The following is a 25001-nucleotide window of genomic DNA, read 5'->3' on the forward strand; positions in this document are numbered from 1 at the left end:
CAGAACAAGTTAAGAAATGCTGTCTCCACTCCATGACTCCTGTGCCTGTTCGTACCCCAGTGGGAGGAGGAGGAGGTGGCAGAGGGAGGGTAGCTGGGGCTCCAGTGGACCTCTGCTCCAGAAGTCCAGAAGTTGGTGGCCCAGTTGTGTGGGAAAGGGAGCTGGGGAACGAGAGCCCGGCAATCCAGGAGGGAGGGCTGTACCTGCCCTGGGTTCTAAGAGGCCAGCTGGCCTCCGCCCCCCCCCCCCCCCCCCCCCCCCCGCTTCTATCTGGAGGTAGCTCTCAAGGTGCGCAGGGCCCTGGAAGGCTAGTAGTCACCGAGCTGCTGGATGGTTTGGGGGGGGGGTGAAGGGCACACTGTCCTTCCTGCTGGAGGGGCACCAAGCAAAGGCCTCAGCTAGAGAGGGGAAGGAAGTGTATCCCCTGGGAGAGGGCCCTGGGAGCGGGAGAGGAGGGCTCTGAGAGCAGTGTGGGAGGGGGGAGAGGAAGGAACAGGGAGGAGAGCAGAAGAGAGGAGGGAAGAAAAAGAAAACCGAGGAGGGAGCAGAGAGGGGTAAGTCTTCAGGAGCGGGGGGCGTGGCCAGACGACTTTCCAGCCCAGCGCTCTGGGGGCGGAGCCTCATATCTCCCCGCCCATTCCCCCGCCTCCTTCCCAGGCCCCGCCCCCGGCCCGGGAAGGATGCGGAGGCCGCGCGGCGGCGACTCACACTGCAGCCCCGGGCGGCGCGCGCGGCTGGCTCGCATCGGGGCCGGGGCGGGGACCGGGGCCCGAGGCCGCCGAGGGGGCGCGCGCCCCACAGTCCTGCGCCGGGCATGGGGCGCCAGGCGACTGCCTGAGGCCGCGGAGCAGCGGGCGGCCGGGCAGGCGGCCGCGGCTGCGGCCGGCGGAGATGCGCGGGGTGCTACTGCGGAGCGTGCTCGCGGCCCTGTTGCTGCGCGGTGAGTACCAACCGGGCTGGGCGGGATCGTGGGGCCCGGCGCCGAGTTCCGTCCTGCGAAGCGCACGGGGCTAACGAGGCGCCGTACGGGACTTTGGCAGGCTTTGTGCGGAGCTGACCAGCGCCGGGGCCGGGGCAGAGCTGAGCTGTCCGGAGCGCTGTCCTGGGGCGGGCGCCGACGCCCTGCGGGGTCACCTCACAGCGCTCCTCGGTCGGCGCCCCTTGCCGCAGACTTTCAGCTGGAGCCAGGAATGGGGATCAGGTCTGGGACCCCAGCCCTGGGCAAGGCCAAAAAGGCTTTCTTTGTAGCCCTGCTGGGGTGGGTGGCTGACAGTCCCCGGGCGCTGTTACTGGCTGGTTGCGCCAAACCTGCCTGCACGCTGAGGTGTGCCGAGCCCCGAGGTCGCATCGTAAAGTCAGGATTGCAGTTCAGGGCAGAGAGAAGGTATAATTATAGGGTTGGACTCCTGGGCCCATCTGCTTAGAATTACAGAGCAGTTTTAATCTTTGGCTGAAACATGAAACAAATCAGAGCCAATGAGAAGATCAAGCAGCAGCTGCCACACACACAGGAAAAAAGAGAGGGCGCGGGAGATGAAGCGGGGAGTTTGTCTCTCTTAAAAAGTAGTAATCTTCTCTGGAGGAGGATCAGGTGCCTTTCAGATTTAAAAACTGACTTGAAAATTTGGCATCTGTAGGATTTTTAGCATAAAATCCAAGTGTGCTGAGCTGCAGGAGGAGCGTTCCCTTTCTCTAAAGAGTTAAGGTTGTAATCAGAGATGCTAACAGCCAGCAGGTATGGAAATCCCGAGCACATCCAAATGTGTCCTTCACTCTGGTGTGGCTGAAGCTCCCCTGGACTGCAGTCACTGGTCCACGGTTGCTGCATGGGATGGGGGAAGTTGACCTTGGAGAGTTGGGTGGGGGTCCATGGGCCAGGAGTAACTGAGGAGGCCACTGAACCCTGTGCGAGGCGCAGCCTGGAGCTGGGGCAGCGTGTAGCTAGGCCATGTATGGAGGGAGCCTAAGATGCAAAGGGAGGTCTGCATTGTGGTTGGAGGACCAGAATAAACTACACAAAGAGATGCAACTTCAGTTTAGCCCTAGCTAAACTGTTGGAACAAAAGTTGCCTTAAGATCTACGGAGATCCAGCAGGGAGTTTTGCAGTTGCTGAGTGCAGGAAATAAATAAAGGGTTATAAATGCCCAGGCAAGATCTAAGCACGTTTTGTCCTAATTAGCTAGGATCATGTAAAGCAACAGAAACAAACTCTAGATCCCCCCACCCTGCTTTTTACCAGATTGAAGTAGTTTTGACAGAAAACACATTAATCAGCCTAGCTGAAGAGAATGGTCTGGTGAGTGCCTTACTTTACACTAGGATTCTGTGGGCCTTCCTAAGTTCTGCAGTAGCAGAGGGAGCTTGACCACTTACTTCAATAAAAGTTTTACTTTGGAAGGAGTTGTCTGAAATCTTAGAAAGGTGAGTGAGGTAAGTGGGCATTTGCATTTGCATTCTCTAGCCAGATTCCAGCTGCCTGGTGGTAGCACCCTCGGGGCAGCAGTGAGGGACTGTACCCAGGTTAGACTTTGATGAATTTAGTTTCCAACATCAGTTACAGAGTCTTTGCTGCACGGAGTCAGGATAATAAGTTTTAAAAGTGTACGGGGCCCTCAGAAGGAGCCCCAGTGACACCCAGGCTTGGTTAGGCTTTTTGGCCACTTCTGTTTGAATTGTTGCAAGCCAGAACTCACCCCCTAAGTCCTATTGGTATGTACGCTAGGCTCTGGCAAGACCTGAGCCTTGTTGTTTATTTTGCTCTTTTTAAAAACGGTAAATGTAGTGCGAGACCGAAGTTCAACATGTGATGATACTGAACTATACATGTCATTTTGTTTTCCTCTGCTCCGGATTCTGAAAGCAATTGTATTTCTTAATCCAAATAAAACCTATTGAATGTCATGAAGGTATGCAGCTGGAAGATATCCATTATCACTGTTTTCTTTGCTCGGATCAAAAGCCAGGGACACTCAGAAGCCAGATTCTAAGACTCACTCAGCTGCAGGACACAGCTTAGCAGGAGGTACTGGGAACCTGAGCAAGGTAGCCTCTCTCTGCTGGGGAAGCACCTGACTTAGAGTGTGGAGCTGACACCCGAGAGCTGTCTTCTCTCCAGCACTGTTTACTTTTTGGAATTTTACTCATTGACTTTTCTGAGAGGTGGAGGTTTTTTCAGCACTTCCCTTTCCTTCAAGCTTATTCTGTCAAAGCTTTCCAAAGTAAAACTTTTATTGAAGTAAGTGGTCAAAGCTTTTAAAAACTTTTAATGCTTAATTTAAGCAACAAAATGCAAGAAAACATTCTAGTAGAGCAAAACAGAAGTTTTTTGAGATATCCCTTTATCAGAGACAGCGTTTTTTAACCAAGAAAACATTGTCTTTCTTGCATCCTCCTCGTCATAAAAAGAAAATGAAATTTTGAAAAGGAACATGACTCATTTGTGCACAGTAGGGGGCAAGGCCTGAAGCAGATGTTTGTATTCTCAGCTTAACTCCCTGGGCTGCTTCAGAAATGGGCTTCTTTGAGGGCCTGTGCATTCTTCTCCCCCTTGATGAGAAAAGAACTAAATATAGGTGGGTCAGGGACCCAACAATGACGACTTGATACAATCAATCAGAGTGAAGCCTACAACATTTCAGAGTGGAAATAGGAAGTGAGGCAATAGTTCAGTGGGCAGGAGGTGGAGGGGCTGGGGACCGGGCCTCACACAACAGATGAGGGTGCAGTGCTTGCAGGCAGGCCCCAGTGCAGCTTCCTGCTGTGTAAGGGTCAGCTAGGAGTGCGTCCCTGCTTAAAGCTCTCTGACTTGGGGTGGATTATTCTGAAATGTGAAGGGACAGGAATAAAGGTTAGATAAAGGGTATAGTGTCGCCCTAAAATAATTGGGGCATTCCATTCTGGGAGAGTATTCCGGTTGCATTCATTCAGCCTGCTGTCCACTCAGTGGCTCCTGGGTGAAGCCTGCCACCTGCCAGGGTTCTCTGTCTGCCAAGGATAGGCAGGGAGGGGAGGGGCTGGGTCCTGAGAATTCCTGAAGAATATGCAGGGTGGGAGGAAAATTTGGGGGTGGCACGTTGGAACTAGGAGGGTGAGGCAGTGTCCTGCATCCACACTGCACACAAGCCTGCACACACATATCGTACACATATAGACACACTATACAAATCCACATACATATGCACACACTTATACATACACCACACACAAGTACACACACACATGTCCTACACATTGTACACATATCATATACCGCACATCCCCCACACTTGCAGATATATCCATATACCACACACATGCATGCACACACATATCATATACACAGCACACGCACATGTATGCACACAAGTTAGCACATACATGCACGTGCATGTCATATACACTACATACATGCACACACTTACATACCACACACTTGCATGTACACATTTATATACATATCCTGCATGCATGCATGCAATGTACACATATGTCACACACATGCACATGCATCACATACTTTATACGCATGCATGCACATGTATATGCGCAATACCCATGTGTGCACACATCATGTATGTTACACACATATGCATGCATGCTCTTATCACATGCCACCCACATTCATGTACACATATACACACACCACACACATGCACATGTATCATACACACAGCACACACCTCACACACTTGCACACACATCACACAATGCTTGTATACACATATACACACACCCCACAGGCATGCATGCATACCCATATACATACGTGCCATGTTTGCACATATGCACACTACATGCACACATATACACACTGCACACGCATACATGCATTATATATATGTATGCACACATGTCATACACATGCACAAATACAACACACATGCAAACACACACTCTGGACCCATCTGAACATACACAACACACTTACACAGACATGCTATAAGCCACACACATCACACACACACACACACACCACAAGCATACTTCATATACTACATACACCACACATGCCAAACTATATACTACACACATAAATATCACACACATGCCATATATATACCACATGTACCACACACGTTTCCAAACCACACATATACACATATGCCACACACTCACATGCACTCATGACAGTGCAGACTTGACCTGCAAACTCTGCAGCCTCAACTTTACCCTGTGTCTAGCCTGGGGATCTTGGCATTAGAAGATGGCACAGAAAAAGAACTCGTCCACTAAAGTTAAATAAAGTTAGGAATTTGAAATGTTGACTTTATTATTTCTCCTAAAGGAAAAATACTTCTAGTGTGAAAATGTACAGACTGGTAAGAGCAGCTCTGTGAAGGTTTTGTTTATTGCAGAAAAAGAGACTGGAAAATAACCTGGAACACAAGGACCCCAGTGGCAGTGGAGTCCCACCCTCTGCATTATGTGTGAGCCTTTACCCCCAAAGTGGAGCACTGTGCCAACAGTTTATCTCCCAGGGACCGCTTCAAAGCACCTGGTCATGGCAGTGCCTTCTTATTTAATTGCACAGGATGGTTTCATGGCTAAGTAATTATCTGCATTTAATCTCGTCAGCATTTTATAGATCACACTAGTGGTAATTTGAGACAGCATCTCTCACTCCACTGTCAAGATGTGCAGCAGATTATATAAAGTACCCGCCGACCCTCCAAATTCTCTATTCAACACAGCCAGCATGTGCGCTCTGACGTTATACTTAATCTTTTTTTTTTTTTTTTTTTAGTGTTGGAGATTGAACTCACAACCTTGCGCTTGCCAGGCAGGTGCTTACGCTACTGAGCTAAATCCTTGACTCTGCCTAATCTTTCTTTAAAGTAGGTGGATTTTTTTGTTTTTTAAGTATTAGAGCACAGCTATTGAAACTGTTCTTTGACATCGTATCATGTGTAAAGCAGATTGAATTTTTGACTTCCCAGTCTGGAAAGGCAGGTGAAGAACGTGGACTACATCTGTATAGATAGTTGGGGTTGTTGAAATGAAATTGAAAACTCAAGAATCTGAACCTACTCACTCTGCCCAAAGAACTTAAATTCCTTTTCTTTCTTTCTTTCTTTCTTTTTTTCTTTTTTCTTTTTTTTTTTGTCTTTTTCCTTTTTATCGGTACCGGAGATCGAACTCACGACTGCCTGCTTGCAAGGCAGGCACTTATGCCGCTGAGCTAAATCCCCAGCCCCTAAATTCCTTTTCAACAGGTGTTGGGGCTGGGAATTTAGCTCAGCGACATAAGTGCCTGCCTTGCAAGCAGGCAGTCGTGAGTTCGATCCCTGGTACCGATAAAAAGGAAAAAGACAAAAAAAAAAAAAAAAAAGTTTAAAAAAACAGGTGAACCACTTCTTTGCAGCTAACTTCTTTGTGCAAAGAACCTGCTCCTGTGCAATAATAATTCACCTGGCCAAGGCTATAAGACCCCAATCAGACCCCAGGGTTGGTGCCTGTCGTAGGGAAGTCGCTGGATCACTTACTTGGAAGTCTCAGCAACCAAGCAGTGTGATTAACCACTCGCAGTGCTGTGCGTGGTCACCAGTGGGCCTGGCTTCTCCCGAAGCAGGGCCCTAACTTTGGCTGTTGTGCCTCCCTCAGCTCCTGGCTGCAGAGCCTCGCTGGTGGTTGGGGTGCATGTCCAGGTTGAATTGTGTAGGTGCTGCTGTCGTACTCAGCCTGGAATCCATTAATGCTTCACACGCCTTCCCAGGGCCTGGGAGCTACCAGACATGGCAGTCACAAGAAGGTCAGGCGCACGCTGGGGCCACTTGCTGATAGCAACACTCCTTTGCCATCTCCTTTTGCTCCTAAGAGTAATCAGGGTGATTGGAACTTGAAAGATGAGAGGGTGACCTGTGTATGTGTGTGGTTCGGGTGTGGTTCCTCCTGACATGGTTTCCCTCTGGGACTCTGTTGATCATGTTGTCCCCAGTGCATTCTTTTGCCCTTTAATGAAGTCACCGGGGACACAGCAAACTGCTCCAGAGGCACAGGCCTGGCCCCAGCCCCTCTAAGCTTCCTGTCTCACTGTGTCACTTACCTCATAATACCGTCCTGCAACACGAGCCTGGCCTCTGGAGTGTTTGAGGCCCTCAGAATGGAGCTAAGTAAACTTATTTTACAAACAAGCTTCCCAGCCTCAGGGTTTTTGTTACTGCAGCAGACAACATGTTAATACAAATACCAGCCCTGTTTTTCACCATTCTCTCTTCCTAGAGCAGAGATGGCCCATCATTCAGAGACGAGTACCCAAACTGCCACCCCAGACCCACTTGTCTACTGCAAAGTGCCAGCCCCACAATCAAACCTGAGCACTGAGGAAAAAACAACTCACATGTGAACATCTTTTGTCATAAAAGAAAATACACATGCCATGGGTTCGCCACCAGGGCTCCAGAGCTTAAACTCCCAAGTCATCTGCCCTGGGTCAACTCTGCCAGGGGCTGAGGTCCCCAGACACACCTGCTTTCTTACAGGCTTTCATAAGCACCGTGGGCAAGTGGACCGCTGTCTCCACAGTACCGGGCTTTCCAATGATTTGCCTGTTAGATTTTGTTTCTTCCACTGTTGGTAAAAAGTGTGACTGCTCCCTGCCTGAGGTGACTCCAGCTTACCAGTGGTCCACATGGGTGCAGCTACACTCCCTGCCCCTGCCGCAGCCCCTGAGCTCCCAGCTGCCTCCCAAGCCCATCCCTCCTCCCCCTCTATCCTTTTTGCCACACCCAAGTCCCCCGAGACCTTCAGGAGCTCCAGGTCAGCGCTTACCATGTGGGTGTCAGGTGGGGGGAGGTCCCAGCGACTGGAAAGCTGATTATTGTTCTTGGTCCTGTTCTTCTCACCACTAACATGCACAGACTGATAGTTGACAGGTATTTATCAGGCTTCATAGATTGTCAAAAACCTGAAGCCTGGTGGCCTGGGTCCCACCCTCTTCCACCAGCATCATCACTGACCAGTCCTGTGACCCTGGTCTTCTTTGTGGGGCAGCATGCAGGCTGGCCCTGGACAGTGTTTACCATTATCACAATCATCCTGGCACATAGGAGGGACTTTTTGAGGGCAGCCTAGGTGTCTTGTGAGTGTTTGAAATAATCACACGAACACCAGTTAAGAAGCCATGTGCCTCACTGAACCCTCGGCGGTCACATGGTGTCTTCTGTCCATCCCCAGGGAGGCTGGAGGGTAGAGGCCAGGTGCCAAGAGTGGAATCCGCACTGCAAGATGTCCATGTGCGTCTCTGTCCAGCAGGCCACAGTGGGCGGCATTGCCTGTGCCCCAGGCACCCTGTCTTCAGTGCTTTTGTCCCCTCCTTTGTCGCTGTATGCCATATGTTGAGTTTATTTGCAAAGGGATTGGTTTTGAAAATCAAGGGAGGAGACAGCTGAGTGGTGATTGTGGTCATTCTCCATAATGCACTGATAAATTACACACCTAGCCCTGCAGGGAAAGTCTACGAAAATTGAACCAGTCGTGTAACCAAGGGGAGTATTTCATATGACTTAGCAAAGCAAATATTGACCACAGGCAGCAGAGCAGCAGTCATGCTTTCTCGAAAACACACCTTACTCAGCTGTGTGGAGAGGAGAGGGGAGGAGGCTGAAAAGGAAGGGGGGGGGAGAAAGAGGGGGAGTGGCGGGTTTATGTTTTGTTACTGAGATGCAAGTAGAGCAAACAGATGCAAAGACAGCAAGAAAACTTGTCAGACCACCTTGAGCAGATAAAAGAAATGTCAGAGCATTCAGAGCTGCCGAGGATGGCTCCTGGGTGTCTTGGGACTATTGTTAAGGACCATGTCATCATTGGAAAGCAAGTGTTTTGTTACTGGCGGTAAAGTAATGAAGCATCTTAGCCATCGCTGAAGTCTCGGATTCAGTGAAATCCTTTAAGTGGCAGATCCAGTTTCAGACCTAAGCAGCTTAGCCCGAGATTTCTCCCACATACGCCACACTCCTGGCTTCTGTTATCTTTCTGGAGAGACATTCACAGGGTGCACACGGGTTTACAAATCGAGTTTCAGGACAGAGCTTGGTCATGAGATGTTGTGTCTTTACTGAAGGCTTTGGATCATATTTCAAGTGGTGTCTTCTTCAGCTCCCAAGGCCTCAGGACTGGAACCAAGTGAGAGACCAGCAGGGTGTCAGACAAATAGGGATTAAAAGGTTAGTGATAAAGGCTTGATCAGAGGACACTATGTAAACATGTCCAGGTGGAGCAGGGAGCAAGAGTGGTTTACCCACCTCTGGCCAGACTTCTAGCTGTCCTTTGCTGAACAGCCCAGGGGCAGCATCTTCACAAGGAGCTGCTCAGAATGCTTTGCAAGCACATGGTCTGAAAAGAAAAGGAGAAAGATGAGCAATCTGAATACTTGCTTCCTCCTGTGTCCTTCAGGGGAGAGGGACACAGGAGACCACTCCAGGGCAGTGTCTTCCGTGGAGGGAGATGGAGGCTGCCGGACAAGAGGTCCCTGCTTAATACCCATGACCTTGAGTAATGACCTCATTACACAGACATTTTCCATTTTGAGGTTTTCCTTCATTTCTGCCCATCCAGGATCAGTGATCTGGATACCTGTGGTCAGTGGGAGGTTGGTTGTTTTTACTCCAAAACCAGCACAATCATCTTGGGTCAAGAATCTCTTTTCTCAGTTTGCATTTAGTTGAATAATCCCATAGCAGTTTTTACTATGAGGGTGTAGTAATCAGCTTTCCAGTCGCTGGGACCTCCCCCCACCTGACACCCACAGTGTAAAGGAGAGGAGGGTTCATGTGGCTCTGGTCAGTGGGTTCAGTCGTGAGTGGCTTTTTCAGGGCAGGAGTATGATGTTGGAAGGGCATGGCAGAGCAAAGCTGCTTAGTTTGTGTTGGGTGGGAAGGAGAGCAGGGGTACCATGCCAGAGAGGGAGGGGCAGGGCCCAGATGCAGTACCCAAGGCCATACCTCCACGAACAATCGGACACACCCAGGATTGTGCTTTACTATGTGGCTAGGCATCCCTTAATCCAATCGAGTTGATAGTTGAGGCTTAATGGCCCTAAAGGGAAATCTGTGTTCACACATGGAGGCTTTGGCTTCTCGTGCCTAGGTTTTCTATTTAAAGTTGATTCAATCATCTGAAGGTTTTGGCCACATGAAGCTAAATACCTGAATGTCACTGAATGAGCAGTTTCCATGAGTCAATGTAACTCTGGATCTAACTTTTTCTTTTCAAACGATTTCATCAACCATGGTTTCTTTATAAAGTCATGTAGTTGTCTGTTAAAAAAAGAGACAATGGCCTCCCCCCGAGTAGCATCCAGTTGGTGCATTTTGTTCAGTTTGCACATGTTTGCATAGCTTTTCATGCATTTTCTAGCTAAAGTCTTTTCTGTTATCACAGTAGTGACTATATATTAATAGGTCCCACAAAAAGACCCAGCTGTGACTGGCGCAGCCCCCCAATGAGACAGGAGACGCTCTTGTGGGCGACAATTAACTGCTGCTTTATTTACGCGGGCTCTGGTTTATATATTTGGCCATGACCAATCACAGGCTGCCACGAGGAAGCAGGGCGGGAATGGGACGCAGGCTCTGGCTACTATATCCAGCTGTGGCCAATCAGGAGTTGCCACAGAGTATGGAGTGAGCACGAAGTGCGCACGGGTTGGCTAATTTAAAGAGGGACGTAGCGCATTGCGGAAGCTGGCGTGGTCCTTAGTCCCGGGTGGGGTATGGTATGTTGAGCGCCTGTGCCCAACACAGCTGTGTGTTCCTCCAGGCAGGAGGAATCTCAGGGGCTGTGCCAGGCATTTGGTCCTAACTCCATTTGTTTGCATTACTTTACTCAGAATATCAGGCTGTGATAGCATGGGGTCAACTTTGGACAACCTAAATTGCTTAAGCAAAAGATAAACTTAGTCCAAGTATTGCTTTAGTCCTGGGAAACAGATATACAGCATCTTCTTACGGTTACTTGTCATTGAAAACTTTATCCTGTTCTGTAACTGTCACATGATACTCAAAGCCAGCTACTTGGTTAAGAAATGAGGTTTCTTTGAGGGGTTTTGAAGGCTGGAAGCCCCCACAGCATGGTGCTGGCTCTGATGAAGACACCTTGGTCATGCCAAGTGCAGGAGCATGGATGGGCAGAGGGGGGCACGGAAGCCTGAGGCTGGGAGGGCATGGCCAGGCTGCTCCTCACACTGACCACTTTGAGAAGGAACCAGCCCCACAGAACAGCATTCCTTAGAGGCCCCAGCCCCAATGCTGTCCCAGGGCTCAGCTCTTAGAGGCTCCACCACTGGACATCATCACCTGCTGGAGACTCAGCCTCCAGCTGAGAACCTAGAACCTTCCCACATCCTGCCACAGCTGGAGGTCTGGCCAGGAAGTGTGTGGTGGTCTGCACCAAGGTGTGTCCTGTGTCTGCCGGTTCTGTCCAGTGCCAGTGCTACTTTGGCTCAGTCCCCGTCTGTCTTGCAGGGCTGGGGGAGGGCTCTGCCCTCTTGCACCCTGACAGCAGATCCCACCCTCGGTCTTTGGAGAAGAGCACCTGGCGAGCCTTCCGGGAGTCACAGTGCCACCACATGCTCAAGCATCTTCACAATGGTGCACGGATCACTGTGCAGATGCCACCGACCATCGAGGGACACTGGGTTTCTACTGGGTGAGCTGGGCTGGTTGTGGGGGCGGGAGGGGCCAGGAGCACACACTGTCCCTGTGCTCACCGCTGAGACCCTCTTGGTGGATGCAGGAGGGCTTAGGTGTTATCCAAACGCTGATGAGGAGCCAGGCTGCTGTTTGAAATCAGGGTTGGTTGAGAAAATCCTGGGTCCCGAGCAATCCTACCTGAAGCAGAGGGCATATTGGGCCCTGCAGGCCACTGGCAGGAGTGAATAGGTCCTTGTTCACTGGACTCTGGGACCACGTGTGTATGGAAAGAAATCATTAGCAAGTGAAATGAAGCGTCTGTGTTTCACATCCCTGAAACACGACTTGCGAGCTTCTTATGCTCTCCATATTCTAGCCATATTCTGGTAATTTAATATACAGCTTCAGGGCTCTGAGAGAAGCTGAGAGCCGCCGTGCTAGCCAGGGCAAAGTTCTTAGATTCTTTTCCATGCCATGGAGCTGAGACTTATCCCAGAGTGAGCTCTGGCTTATCTGTCATTAGAGCTTTTAAAAATAGCCTGGAGGCCGATTTGTGATTTCTTTCCCAGCTTTACTGATCGCTCTCCCCTGGTGCACTATTGCTGGGGTATGGGATAGCAGCCTCCAGGTACCTGGGGAGAGATCAGGTGTGTATGGAGAAAGATGATGGAGACCCGATTTTTCCCCCTAGAAGCAGGCTGTCTTAAAATAACTGCATGACAGAATATTTGCATCAAAAGCTTCACGTGAAATCGTAACTCTGAAATGGTTACCTGCCTGGTGCCTGCTGTGTGTGGCAGTCCTCCGCATACCCAGATATGGCCCCTGTCTTCAGGGAGGATGTACTGTGAAGGGTGGGGGACACAGATGTAAAGAGCCTTTCTTTGGGGTCAGGGTGAGTTCCAGAAAGCCTAGTGGAGAGGGGAGCCCTAGAACCAAGATATCCTTGGTATGGGGAGAACTTCCTGGGAGGAGCTAGCATAGGGGGCCAGAACCAGACTGGACTGGGGACCCCAACACAGCTCTGCTGCCAGCTGAGGTGCAAGCAAGCCAAGGGAGCAGCCTGCAGCCTTTTTCTTTTTCTTTTTTTGTGAGACTGTTGCCCCAGGATGGCTTTGAACTCCTAGGCTCAAGTGATCCTCTTGCCTCAGCCTCCTGAGTAGCTGGTACAGTTCTACAGATGTGTGGACCACCCCAGTTCACGGGTCTGGTGCACTTCCTGCAAGGGCAGTGTTTAAAGCACCGTCTGGCTCCACCGTGGGCGTGAAGAAAGGGGCTGGGAATGTCCACTGACTGCTGCAGCGATGGCAGAGGCAGGAGAGCCCTGAGTGGCAGGGCCTGACGTGCACTGTGGGCCGGAAGCAGAAGCTCAGAAATAAAAGCTGGGCCTTTCCCGTTCAGACCTGGTGACCTTGGCCACAGGTCACCCTGAGCTTTTGCCCTTTCCCAAGTCTGGGTGTCCAACCACTTCCTGGCTCCAGTGACCTGTGCTCGGAGAATGCTCCCTGCATGTTTGCGGGGAGACATCACTGTCCCAGGTGGCAATGAGAAGCCTTCGAGTTCGGGATTTCAGCCCAGCCCAGAGCCCGGTCAGTCAGAGACAGGAGCAAGGGTCAAAGTGCAGCCCCAGAGAGCCGAGGTGGGGTTGGACCGGGGAGCAGGGTCTAAAGGGCTGCAAAGCCTCTGTCCAGTGGCCTGGGAGTCTGCTGCCTCCCTGCTGGGGGCAGAGCTGGGGTGCAGCTGTAATGACAGCTAGAGCAGTGGGAGTTAAAACCCAAGGTGAAGCCACAGTGATTCTTGTCCTGAAGCCCCATCCTGGATTTTCCTGGTGTGGGATCCCAGTGTTCGTCTCATGCAGTGGCAGAGGTCTTTGCTGGACGTCCTCCGCCAGCACGAGCCTCAGGACCCCCGTCGCTGTTGTACATTAGCTTTATTGTACCCATCACTTCCTTTTCCTGCCAGAGATAAAAAAGGGGGCAAAGCTCGTGGCCACAAGGGAACATGGATGTCTCACGCCTGCTTCTTTGGGAGAGACACCAAACAGGCCAGTGGCCCAGTCAGCTGGTTTTGACCTGGCAGCACAGTGCTCCTGGAATGGGCCCGAGCGACCCTCCCCTCATCCAGAAAGAAAGAAAGAAGTTCCTTGATGCAGTGGGCCACCACTGAGCCTGGGGCTGGCAGCATAGTGTGGTGGGGAGCAGTCTCGGAGCTGGTCTGCCTGGGTGCGGCTCGAGCTTTGGTCCTCACTGATCTTATGATCTTGGGCACATTCCCTCGTGCGACCCTCGGCACTGTGCCGCAGAATGCAGGCGCCTATCCCACAGGGCTCCTAGGGGATTCGCTGTGGCTCGCACCCCAGCTCCTCATAGGCACCCTGGGCTCACTGAGGCCTCTTCCCCGCCATGCCTCCAGCTGTGAAGTGCGCTCCGGGCCAGAGTTCATCACGCGGTCGTACCGCTTCTACCCCAACAACACCTTCAAGGCCTACCAGTTCTACTATGGCAGCAACCGCTGCACTGACCCGACCTACACACTCATCGTCCGGGGCAAGATCCGCCTGCGCCAGGCCTCCTGGATCATTCGCGGGGGCACCGAGGCTGACTACCAGCTGCACGGCGTGCAGGTCATCTGCCACACGGACACGGTGGCCGAGCAGCTCAGCCAGCTGGTGAACCACACGTGCCCTGGCTTTGTGGCCAGGGGTCCCTGGGTACAGGACGCAGCCTACGACCTGTGGCGGGCTGAGGGCGGCTGCGAGTGCACCCAGGCCCTACGCTTTGCCATGCATGAGCTGCAACTGCTCCGCGTGGAAAAGCACTACCTGCACCGCCTGGACCATCTGGTGGAGGAGCTGTTCCTCGGCGACATTCACACAGATGCCAGCCAGAGGAGGTTCTACCGGCCATCCAGCTACCAGCCGCCCCTGCAGAGCGCCCAGGTGAGTGGGCTCGGCGGCTGTTGAAGGGGGAGGCTGATAGCTGGAGCAGATACGGGAGGCTGAGGGTCACCGAGTAGGCTGGGACCCTGGTTCGTTTGTCACTGGAGACCTCGGGTCCTGGAGAATCTTGTAGCACTGATGTCCCAGAAACTCAGTGCTGCTCCTAAAAGGTATGAAGGAAACGTGGTGATGCCACAGCCACACTTGGAAAAGACCCCAGAGGCCCTCACTATGGAGGAAGGGGAGGGGACACCAGGGAAAGGCCTGCAGAAGGCTTTGGCTGTCAGGGGACCTGTCAGCCCATTCCTGCTGGCCCCCTTCCTTGTGCCTCCTGAGATTGATGTCACCAGGATGCCCTTGAGCAGAGGTGGTAGCCTCGGGAGTCCTCCATTGTCAGGCAATACACAGGTTTCACTGCCCAAACCCCAAGCCACATCTCCTCCCCACCGGAGCCCAGGTTCTTTCCATTCTGCTAAGTGATGTGTGAGGTCACTGGTGTAAGTTCCCTGTGAGCAGAGGGCGGCTCAGGACTGCAGGAAGCAGCTGGAACCTGCTCACACCATTTCCCTAGGGATACGGTTGTAGCTACCTGTGGAGCTCACCACGCCTTTCCTTCTGCGTGTTCAGTGTTAAGTCGGGGAGGAACACGGTGGCCTGTGACCTTGGGCTGGGGGAGCAGGCAGACCTGGCCATGCGGGGCAGGCGATTTTCCTGGGAGTGTCCCTTGGCCATCAGTCAACATGGGGGTCCTCAACACAGTTGCCTCGATGCAGAGCCCTATTGGGCTTCATTTACTGATCTTTTCATTTTTTTAAAAATCTGTTTTCATAGCAGTCCTGAGCCCATCGAGATAGGTCTGAGAACTTCCTCTCAAAGACTGCTCACTGTTACCTTTTTTTTCTCTGTTACTGCAAGCACATGGATGAAAGTGGCCTTTATTGTAACAGGGAAAGATCTGCTGAGGGAACCACGTGACAGAGGCTGCTTCCTCTGGGCACATCTTGTCTGGGTCAGGGCTGTGCTCCCTGTCCTGGCGCTGGGAGGATTTGTACTGCCACTCTGGGTTCTCCCTGCAGAGAAGGAGCCAGGTGCCTGAGTCTTGCTTTGGGAGTAGCCGGTCCACTGAGAGACACAGGTAGCATTGGAGTCCCTGTCCTCAAGTGGTGGATAAGTAATGACCCCAAAGTGCTGCCTGGCGTCACAGGAGAAGCTGGTTACCAGGCTGCTACCTAGCCAGGCGTGGTGCTGGCTTAGGTCCCTAGGTCTCTGGGGAAAGTGGAAAAAGTCGTGCATGGGATTCCAGGTACCCTCTGGGGCTCTGCAATCGGGGGCAGTGTCCAGAGACAGCACTGAGGCCACAGCTGGGCGCCCCTCTCAGGACTGTGGTGAAGACGTGGGAGGAGGTGGTGTTGCACCTAGCATGGCATCTCTGAGGATAACAGCAGATCCCAGTGGTGCAAGGTGTGGCTGTCATGAGTGAAAGTGGCCTCGAGCTACCTGATAACTTCACCTTAACCAAGAACCCCTGCTACCTGTCCCCCACCTGGACACCTGCTAGCAGGCTGCACCTTCCTCCTGCCCCATGTCCCTCCAGCAGGTCATCCTGGCCTATGTCTGACCTTCGCAGTGTCTGCGCCGTGCAGGATCAGGAGCCTTTGCTCACTAGCACTTGGGCTCCTGAAGGTCTTAAGCCTTTTTAGCACTGAAGCAAACGTGAATTAACCATAGCCACTTCTCCTGCCTGTCTCCACGCCCCACTCACTGCTGTAACCCAGTCTGGGCTCCAGCACCCACGGATCACAGGACCCTGCTGGGCTCAGCACCCACCTCATTCACCTGGGACAAGGACTCTTCCTGTTGGCCAGAGTCCCTCTGCCCCCAGCCCATCTCTTGGGAGTGACACACTCACAACTCTTGCAGGGAGATGTCTTGGAAGCAAGTCTTAATCCTTGGTCTGGGAGTTGAAGGTGACAGTTGTAGCAATGACCTTCCAATTATTTTATGAACAAAAAGTTGGAGGCTATTTTGTTAGTAAATCTGGGGGTAAAACTCAAGGCTTTACACTTGCTGTGCAAGTGCTTACCCTGGAGCTGCACTGCACCCCAACTTGTCTTTCATTCTGTCTGTCTTATTTATTTCTTCTGCATAAATTGGCAAGCATAGGGTTTTGGAAATGGATCCAGCCCTGGGACCCAGTTCTGCTGTGATTAGCTGTGCCATTGGTAGCTGTTTAACCTTAAGGAGTCTTGGTTTTTCTTTAAGGAGTCTTTCCTTAAGGAGTCTCCAGTTCCAGTGCACCCAGCCATGCCAGGGTGCAGACCCTGGCATGGCTGAGCCCTGTGGCATGTACCTGTAGCCCTGTGCTGGGTCGCCATGGCCCCTGGCACGGGATGGAAAGTGACAAAGAGCAGCTTCGGGGATCCCGGGGCTGTGGGGAGGGCAGAGCCGCCTCCTTTGAGCTCCACGCCTGGACCTAATTGCTGGTCCATAGAGACCTGGCTGAAAATTAGTTTAAATGCTAAATTGAGTTTGAAACCACTAGCCTTGGGCCTCTGTGGAAACAGGATACCATGTAAAAATAGAAACTTCAGGTCAGCTTGTTGTTTTAAGCTTTATGCTGCTTTGCCACAAGGTTCCAAGTCCTTTGGCAAATAAATTACATTTGCAGAGAATCAGGTAAGTGTTCGGGGAGTTCCTTCAGAGGAAATGGCCACTTTTCATTAACAAAAATCAAGGCGGCCGAAAGAAAATGCTTTGCCCAAGTGGACTAACCCTCTGCCAGGGGTCGCCTGAGCCCTGCAGCTAAAGGGTGAGTGACCATGTTCATTTGCATAGCGATGGAATCAGATGGCAGTGACATCAAATGATTTCCACGCTCTTCAGCTGACCAAAAAGCCTCGGAATGTGACCTGCAAGCAAGTGCAGTTGGTCTTCCTCCAAAATCCTGTTCTGATTCCATCTAAGGGTTGTAAATCAGAGGATTATCTGAAAACCAGTCAGTTTTCCCCAAGCTGCACATCTTACATCCTCTGTCCCAGCAAACCTGCAGCCCCCTGAAGATCCAACAGTGAGGAGAAGGAGCACTAACCCTGAGGCTCTGGTCCCACAGGCACTTCTCGTGGCTTGTTAGGCACCCATCATCCCTCTGTGTCCACAGGGGATGATTCTAGAACCCGTGGGTACCAAAGCCTGTGGGTGCTCGAATCCTTTCCATGAAACAGTTCAGTGCTTGCCTGGAGCCTGCACGCAGTCCCCCACATTTTTTAACCCATCCTGGATGACTTCGCAGTTGTTCTGCTGTTTGGTAAAGAGAATCATGACTAGGAAAAATGTTGGCACATGCTCAGTACAGACCCAACCCCCCCGCTATTTGTGATCATTCATTGGCTAAATCTTCACACGCACAACACATGGATACAGATGGCTGACCGAAGTGGGCTGAGGACCTTCCCAGCACCAGAGAGACTTCAGGTTAGGTGACCCTGCTGCAAGGGACAGTGTCCTTGGTGTGGCTACTGGGGATGGGTTAGCAGGTGGTGAGGGAACTCTTGCTTGCCCCCTTTTCCTGCCAGTATAGGGAAAGGAAGGGGGTTTACAGAAGTGGCTTGTGAAGGAAGAAGTTGTAGGAAGTGGAAGGCCAAAGAGATCCAACATCCAGGGGGCGCTGAGACAGTAAATGCTGCCTGTCGTGTGGAACAAGAGAGCTGGCTGTGAGGCCAGATGCTGGGGTCTGACTCTGGGCTCTGACGGCGTTGCTTTTGTGATGTTTCCTGCAGCCGAGGCCGGAGGGTCCCACGCCTGCTCCCTGCAGGATGCTGGTGGTGCGTTTTCATTGCAGATACAGATCTGTGTTTTTCTTGATGCCTGCAGAGTATCTTGCAGCCTGCGTGTTGCTTTATTTAAGGAGGCAGCAGACCAGGAAAGATGTGTGTCAGGAGTGATGCAGATGGTAAAATACTTCACCCCTTAAAAAGCAAGACCAAGCATTTCAAATGGACTTAGACATTCAAGGGTAGACAGCCACCATCTGCCACCACATCAGTACCTACAGTGACATTCTGGGGTGCCTGGGTGCGTGAGTGGGAGGATCTGCAGCAGGAAGAAACCCCACTCGCAGGTAGAGTGGACTCCGCTTTTCTGCAGGAGGCTTTTTCTGAATAAGACTGTTTTGATCCCCTGGAACAAAACTTTGGAAAGGAAGTTCCCATTCTTTGTTTTCTTTTCTTTTCTGCAAACAAAACTTTTCTGCACAGGCATGGGCTGCCCTCGCTCTGTTTGCAGGGGAGCCCCTCCACCATTCCTTCCGTTCTGGGAAGATGGTGGAAACAAGTAGGCATGACCAGCAGATGTTGTGGATGCCCCAGCCCTCCAGAAATAAATGCTGGCAGGAAACGAAGAGAGCTGGAGAGTCCCCATCCGTCATCGGCCCCGGAAGACCTCTTTCCGGGCTGGAGCCTGGCAGGGGCATCTGTGCCTCAGAACCTTTGCCTGAGAGCCAGGTGTCTGGGGGTAACACTCAGCAAGCCCCAAACCCAGATTAGGGTCTCCAGTCTGTGTTTGGCTTGTGGTCACCAGAGCCAAGTTCACCTCTGCACCTTGTTCTCTTAACTAGACAAGGGACCCAGTGTCTTCAGGAGGTGGGGCAGCTCAGGCGGGGACTGCTTGGCCCTCAGCAGCAGGGCTAGTACGTAAGCTGCAGTGCTGAATGGGATGCCACAAAGCCTAGCAGGAAGGCGGCACAGAGGAGGCGAACCCCACTCCTTGCCAGCTCTGCAGCTTACTTCAGAAGTGTAAGGTTTGTTTTAAATGTTTAGAATGGGCTGCTTTTCTTTTGGAGATTACTAGGCATCTTTCTTGTCCTTTCTCCTTTGAGTTAAAGGCATACATGGATGCAGGTGTGTACCTGTGTGCATGTGTGTACCTGTTTATGTGCATGCAAGTGTGTACCTGTGTGCACATGCAGGTGTGGACCTGTTTCTGTGCATGCAGGTGTGTACATGTGTGTGTGCAGGTATAGACCTGTGTGCGTGCAGGTATAGACCTGTGTGTGCGTGTGCAGGTATGGACCTGTTTCTGTGCATGCAGGTGTATACATGTGTGTGCACGAGCAGGTGTGGGCCTGTGGATGTTGCTGGTGATTGAAGCTGGGGCTTCCCACGTGGTAGGCAAGTGCCCTACCTTCATCACTGATCTACGTATGGCTCCTGACCCCTGAATCAAAGCTTCTTCAAGGAACATAGAGGAAACATCTGCCTTTAACTTTCAGATCCATGCACGGAAACTCGGACACTGATCTGAGATCTAGGGGGACAGGTAGGAGCAGGAGCTAAGTCACTGAGCTTGGAAAGCCAGCTTGTCAGATGAGAAGCAAGTCATCGAGTGTGAGTTCAAATTACAACCAGAGTCATTTTCTAAAGCACACGGTATTTCCTTGTGCAGGTCACTTTTCACGTTGAAGAGCTCCACGTGCTCTTCTCTTTCCACTGACCATTCTTGAAGGCCTCGAAGAAAAAGCATGTAGGAAAAAGAGGCTCTAGGGTCAGTACAGTAGATAGGCTTTACTTTCTGCTTCCCAGAGTTGCTCCTGGAGGCCAGAGTTTGTGTAATGTAAGGAAAATGGTTAACCTTGTCTACACACATGAAATCGTATCATTTTACAGATTATATCCACAACATGTCCCTGATGACAGTGGCCACAGACAAGCTGGGAGGACCTCCCTGGGTGTCACATCCTTGGTTTCTTAATGGTAGTTAGAGAGTTGCTTCAGAAAGTCACTTAGCCTGCTCACAGCAGTGGCCAGATTGGACCATGCGGAAGGCTATGCAGATGGCCAATGAGCACACAGAGAGGGGTGCTGTACTTCAGATTATTAAGAAAATGTAAACAAAACCACAGTGGGCCCCCAAGTCACCCATCAGGACGGCTGTTACGGACAAAATGAAATCCAGTGTTGGTGAGGGCGTGGGTTAGCTGCGCCCCTATGCTTTGCTGGTAGAAGTGTAGCATCCACTACAGGAAATGCTGCAGTGTTCCTCAAAAAATTAATCATGGATCGACTGTACGATCCAGCTGTCCCACTTCTGGGATTATATCCCAAAGGCTGAAGCAGATGGTACTCACACACCATGTTCACAGTGGGTGGTGGCTGTGTGGTCCCAGTGGTTGCATCAGGACCTGGGTCTCCGGATGTCCATATTTAGGCTTTGTGCAGAATGCAGTGATGCAGGAATGGCGGGGGAGCCCTGAGGCCAAGGACCTCGGGCTGCGCTGTGCATTGACCTCTGCACCCTGCGCTCCCCAAAGCTCCCTCCACCTGCCTCCATCCCTCCTTGTCTGGTCCTGGAGCTGCACAGCCCTCACTCATAGCCATAGGAGGCTGCCCTTTGTTTTTTTCCTCTAATGTGCCTCATAATTTTTTAATTAAAAACATAATTATAGGGGCTGGGGATTTAGCTCAGCAGCATAAGCGCCTGCCTTGCAAGCAGGCAGTCATGAGTTCGATCCCTGGTACTGATAAAAACAAAAAAGACAAACCCCCCCCCCATAATTATAGAAAAATACGCATAGCATGAAGTTTACCATCCTACCTATGTTCGTGGGTACAGTTTGGTGCCTTCAGGTACATTTGTGTTATGCTTCCACCATGAATCCATCCCCAGAACCCTTCACCTTGCAAACTGAAGCTGTGTCCCAAGACTGCACAGCTCCCCCGCCGCTGCCCACCCCAGGCCCTGGCAGTCACCGCACTACTGCCTGACTGTGGATTTCACTCCCTGTAGAGGTGGAACCAGTGTGCGTCGTTTCATAGCTGGCTTCTTTGACTCAGCACTGTGACCCAGGGTGCATCCAGCAGCAGCCTGAGCAGGAAATCCTGCCTTTCAGGGCTGGAGCATAGTCTCTTGCCCGCTTGTTTGTGGGTTCTACCCGACATGCTTGCCTACCCATCTGGAACCCCGCTTTCTGATTTGGGATCCACATATGGGTTCTGTGCTCAGCACTTGGAGGAACCAGCAGACCATTTCATGCAGTGACCAGTCAGGGTCCAGGTCCTTCCCCCAGCAGGACACAGGGTTCTGATTTCTCCACACTTTCACCAATGCTGACCTGCTGGATTCCCCACAGTTGTCCTGCTGGGTTTGAGGAGTCACCATTTCTTTCTAAAATCAACATCCAGCCCAGGTGGTCTGAAACCCGATAGGACTGGAGTCCAGCGTTGCCAAGCTGTGCAGTCCTTGCTGTCTTGGGGCACCTGTGTGTGCGTGTGTGTGTGTGTGTGTGTGTGTGTGTGTGTGCGCGCGCGCGCATGTACACGTGCCCACATATCACAGTGCTTGGCACAGACCTGGCTCCACATGCGTCCTGGCGGTGCTGGTGACCTCCGTGCTGCTCCCTATCTCTCATGAGCCCCTTGGGGTGAGTGGGGGAGCCCTGTGTGCCGGTCTCCCAGAAAGACAATAGTCCCTGAGGCTGTCTGTCTCCCGGCCGCAGAACCATGACCACACCTGCATAGCCTGTCGCATCATCTACCGCTCAGACGAGCACCACCCTCCACTGCTGCCCCCGAAGGCCGACCTGACTGTGGGCCTGCATGGCGAGTGGGTGAGCCAGCGCTGCGAGGTGCGCCCCGAAGTCCTCTTCCTCACGCGTCACTTCATCTTCCATGACAACAACCACACCTGGGAGGGCCACTACTACCACTACTCGGATCCCGTGTGCAAGCACCCTACCTTCACCATTTACGCCCGAGGCCGCTACAGTCATGGGGTGCTGTCCTCCAGGGTCGTGGGCGGCACGGAGTTTGTGTTCAAAGGTAGGCCATGGCCCTGGGGAGCACCCTGGTGCAGTTTGGGGACACTGCAGAGCAGAGCCGAGGGACGGGGCTTCTCTTCTACCTGGATGCAGTGGCGAGAGCAGGGAGTAAGTTCTGCCACTCTGCTCCTTGGAAACCCCAAGATCCCCTGCCTCAGTGAAACCTGGGATCTCTGCCTGCTGCCTTAGACATCACGGGGCCCATGCCATGCAGGCAGCAGGATACCCAACCTCTGGCATCTGGGTGCTTCTGATGGCCACAGCAGCTCGCACCCACGTGCTTCCTAGTGGGAGGAGCAGGTGTTAGTGTCTCCTAGGGGCTCAGAGTCCTCTTCCCACCCTGAGGTTGCTCTGCCCTTGAGAGGGTGTCACAGGCAGGGCCGGGGAATCCTGACAGGAAGATTTCCCACCTGGTGCTCACAGGCCGGGGCAGAGCACCCTGTCTTCAGAAGGTGGGCCTGCTACAGGTTTTGCTTTGTTCTTAAGTTTGAGCATCTTCAAGAACTAGTTTCAGCCTTGTCACACCAAGCAGTGAGGGACACCCACAGCCCCGGGGTGACTCCATTCCAGCCAGGAGGACACCTCTGTCGATATAGAGAAACCTGAGAGCCTGGAGCCCTCCTGTTGAGGCGGTGGCCCTGGTCCTGGGTCCTGTGTCCAGAAGGGGGCAAGTTCTAGCGCAGCCAGCCAGGCGCAGTGTGTGATGTGTGCAGTGTGGCCTCCTGGGGGACCTTACAGAGGGCAGCAGTGGAGGGTGGTGCTCGTCTGAGCAGTGTGTGATGTGTGCAGTGTGGCCTCTTGGGGGACCTTACAGAGTCCCGAACGCAGTGCTGAGGTGCTGGCCTTAGTCCGAGTGTGAGCAGCATGACATGCGTGTCAGAGGAAGCACACTGTGACAGAACCGGTGTGTTAGTTAGCTGCCCCCACACCAGCTTGGATTTCTGTTCCCTCATGTTTTTTTGCTTACAACATATTTGAGATGCCTGAGTCATGTGCTGGGATTGATTTGTGAGAATGCTAACTGGCCGAGATACTTGGCAGCAAAACTTTTAGACACTTTAAATCCTTTTCATGAGATACAAATTCCAGTTTCTGCTGCATAACTTTGCATCCTAGAGAGTCATCACGGTGTGCAGTGTGGGCAGCAGCATGGTCCCCTGGCATTTGCGGGGAGTGACCTCGCTTCCTAGGGAGGTCCTCGAATGGGGCAGAGTTCAGCAGACAAATCCCCCTTGCGCACATCTCCAGTGTGCGTGCTGTGTGCTGTGAGTCACGTGGAGATGGCAGTGTCACCTCTGTAAACAGTTCCACTGTGCTGTAGGGAGTAAACAAGCAGAGTCTCGCAGGTTCAGAGCAAACTAGCTTGCTTTCCCACAGCCTTCCTCATCTCTGGTTGTTGGGTCCTCTGATGTGGGGCCCACAGATGCAGACAGACAACTAATGGTGTCAGGGGCTGCCACTCCCAGGGACTCCTGTGACCAGCAGGGTGGGTGGGCAGGATGGCTGTGAAGGCAGCCATGGTGAGACAGAGTCCTCCGCTTTATTGTCCTCCAGTTTCTCCCTTGGAGTCATGAGGTCTCCTTTGTCCTCCACAGTGAATCACATGAAGGTCACCCCCATGGACGCGGCCACGGCCTCGCTCCTCAATGTCTTCAACGGGAACGAGTGCGGGGCCGAGGGCTCCTGGCAGGTGGGTGTGCAGCAGGATGTCACGCACACCAACGGCTGCATGGCGCTGGGCATCAAGCTGCCCCACACAGAGTATGAGATCTTCAAGATGGAGCAGGATGCCCGGGGGCGCTATCTGCTCTTCAATGGCCAGCGGCCAAGCGACGGGTCTAGCCCAGACCGGCCGGAGAAGAGGGCCACGTCCTACCAGATGCCCCTGGTCCAGTGCGCCTCCTCCTTGCCCAGAGCTGAGGACCTGTCTGCTGATGGTGGGGGCGAGCTGCACGGCCGGGCACCAGGAACAAGAGCCTGGCCCCTGCTGCTGGCCGCCCTTGCCTGCTTCCTGACTCTGCCGCTCTGGGGCGGGCCCAGCTAGAGGTTTTTAGGAAGTTCTATTTTTCTGAACTAGGATTCCTTACCATGTACAGATTTTCTTTATGAAAAGAAAAGACACTGATTCTTTTGATGCACTTGAATGCTCCTTTTCCCCTCTCCCTCCCTGCCCGTTTGAAGTCTCTGCTTTGAACTCTGTCCAGCCTGATCCCTGGCCCCAGCGAGTTTGCAACAGTAATTGCACTTTAAGTCCTCGGAGTTTCTGCTGGTGTGTTTGGTGGAGGCAGTGGGGGTGAGCGCTGGGTCCTCTTATTTCTGTCCTCCTAAACATTTGATTTCTGAGTTGGGCTTAGAAGAGCCTTTGCCAAGCTGTAACCTTTCCTGCGCGTTGACTGCAATTGCCCCCCGCCCAACCCTCCTCAGAGATGTCTCCGAGGTTTATGTCCTCGAATCGAATCGGTGCACAGCTGGTTTGGGACTGCGATCAAGGCCTTGCACTGACACACAGAAGATGTGGGTGTAGATATGTACAGAGGAGGGGGCGTGAGGTTCAGCTGGATTTCTTTACAGAAACGGGAGACCATCGAAACTTTCAGAAGTGCTGCAAGGAAAAGTGTAATTAAAGTTCCAAAGTAATTTAAACTA

At 52.3% G+C, this 25001-nt stretch overlaps 1 protein-coding gene across 2 annotated transcripts; it reads left to right on the top strand.

Moving 5' to 3' along the window:
* The first annotated feature begins 660 nt into the window (after positions 1 to 660).
* Positions 661 to 25001, top strand: Apcdd1 (APC down-regulated 1). 2 transcript variants are annotated; one of them, XM_063231986.1, is made up of 6 exons: positions 792 to 940; positions 5724 to 5814; positions 11440 to 11623; positions 14020 to 14545; positions 22035 to 22356; positions 23951 to 25001. In XM_063231986.1, the coding sequence occupies exons 3-6, from the start codon at positions 11544 to 11546 to the stop codon at positions 24397 to 24399; spliced, it is 1377 nt and encodes a 458-aa protein (XP_063088056.1). In that variant the 5' UTR covers positions 792 to 940; positions 5724 to 5814; positions 11440 to 11543; the 3' UTR covers positions 24400 to 25001. The 2 variants fall into 2 exon arrangements, with proteins under 2 accessions (XP_003464477.2, XP_063088056.1); XM_003464429.5 differs by lacking the exon at positions 5724 to 5814 and having other exon boundaries at positions 661 to 940.

This window comes from Cavia porcellus, unplaced genomic scaffold (genome assembly GCF_034190915.1).
Source record: "Cavia porcellus strain 051 isolate PalLab524CR breed Dunkin Hartley unplaced genomic scaffold, mCavPor4.1 scaffold_20, whole genome shotgun sequence".
Lineage (NCBI taxonomy): Eukaryota > Metazoa > Chordata > Mammalia > Rodentia > Caviidae > Cavia > Cavia porcellus.

Coding starts and splice junctions, on each gene's coding strand:
- Apcdd1 (XM_003464429.5), top strand. CDS start 892: ATGCGCGGGGTGCTACTGCGGAGCGTGCTCGCGGCCCTGTTGCTGCGC. Junction 11,624..14,019: donor GGACACTGGGTTTCTACTGG/GTGAGCTGGGCT, acceptor CCATGCCTCCAG/CTGTGAAGTGCGCTCCGGGC. Junction 22,357..23,950: donor CACGGAGTTTGTGTTCAAAG/GTAGGCCATGGC, acceptor TGTCCTCCACAG/TGAATCACATGAAGGTCACC.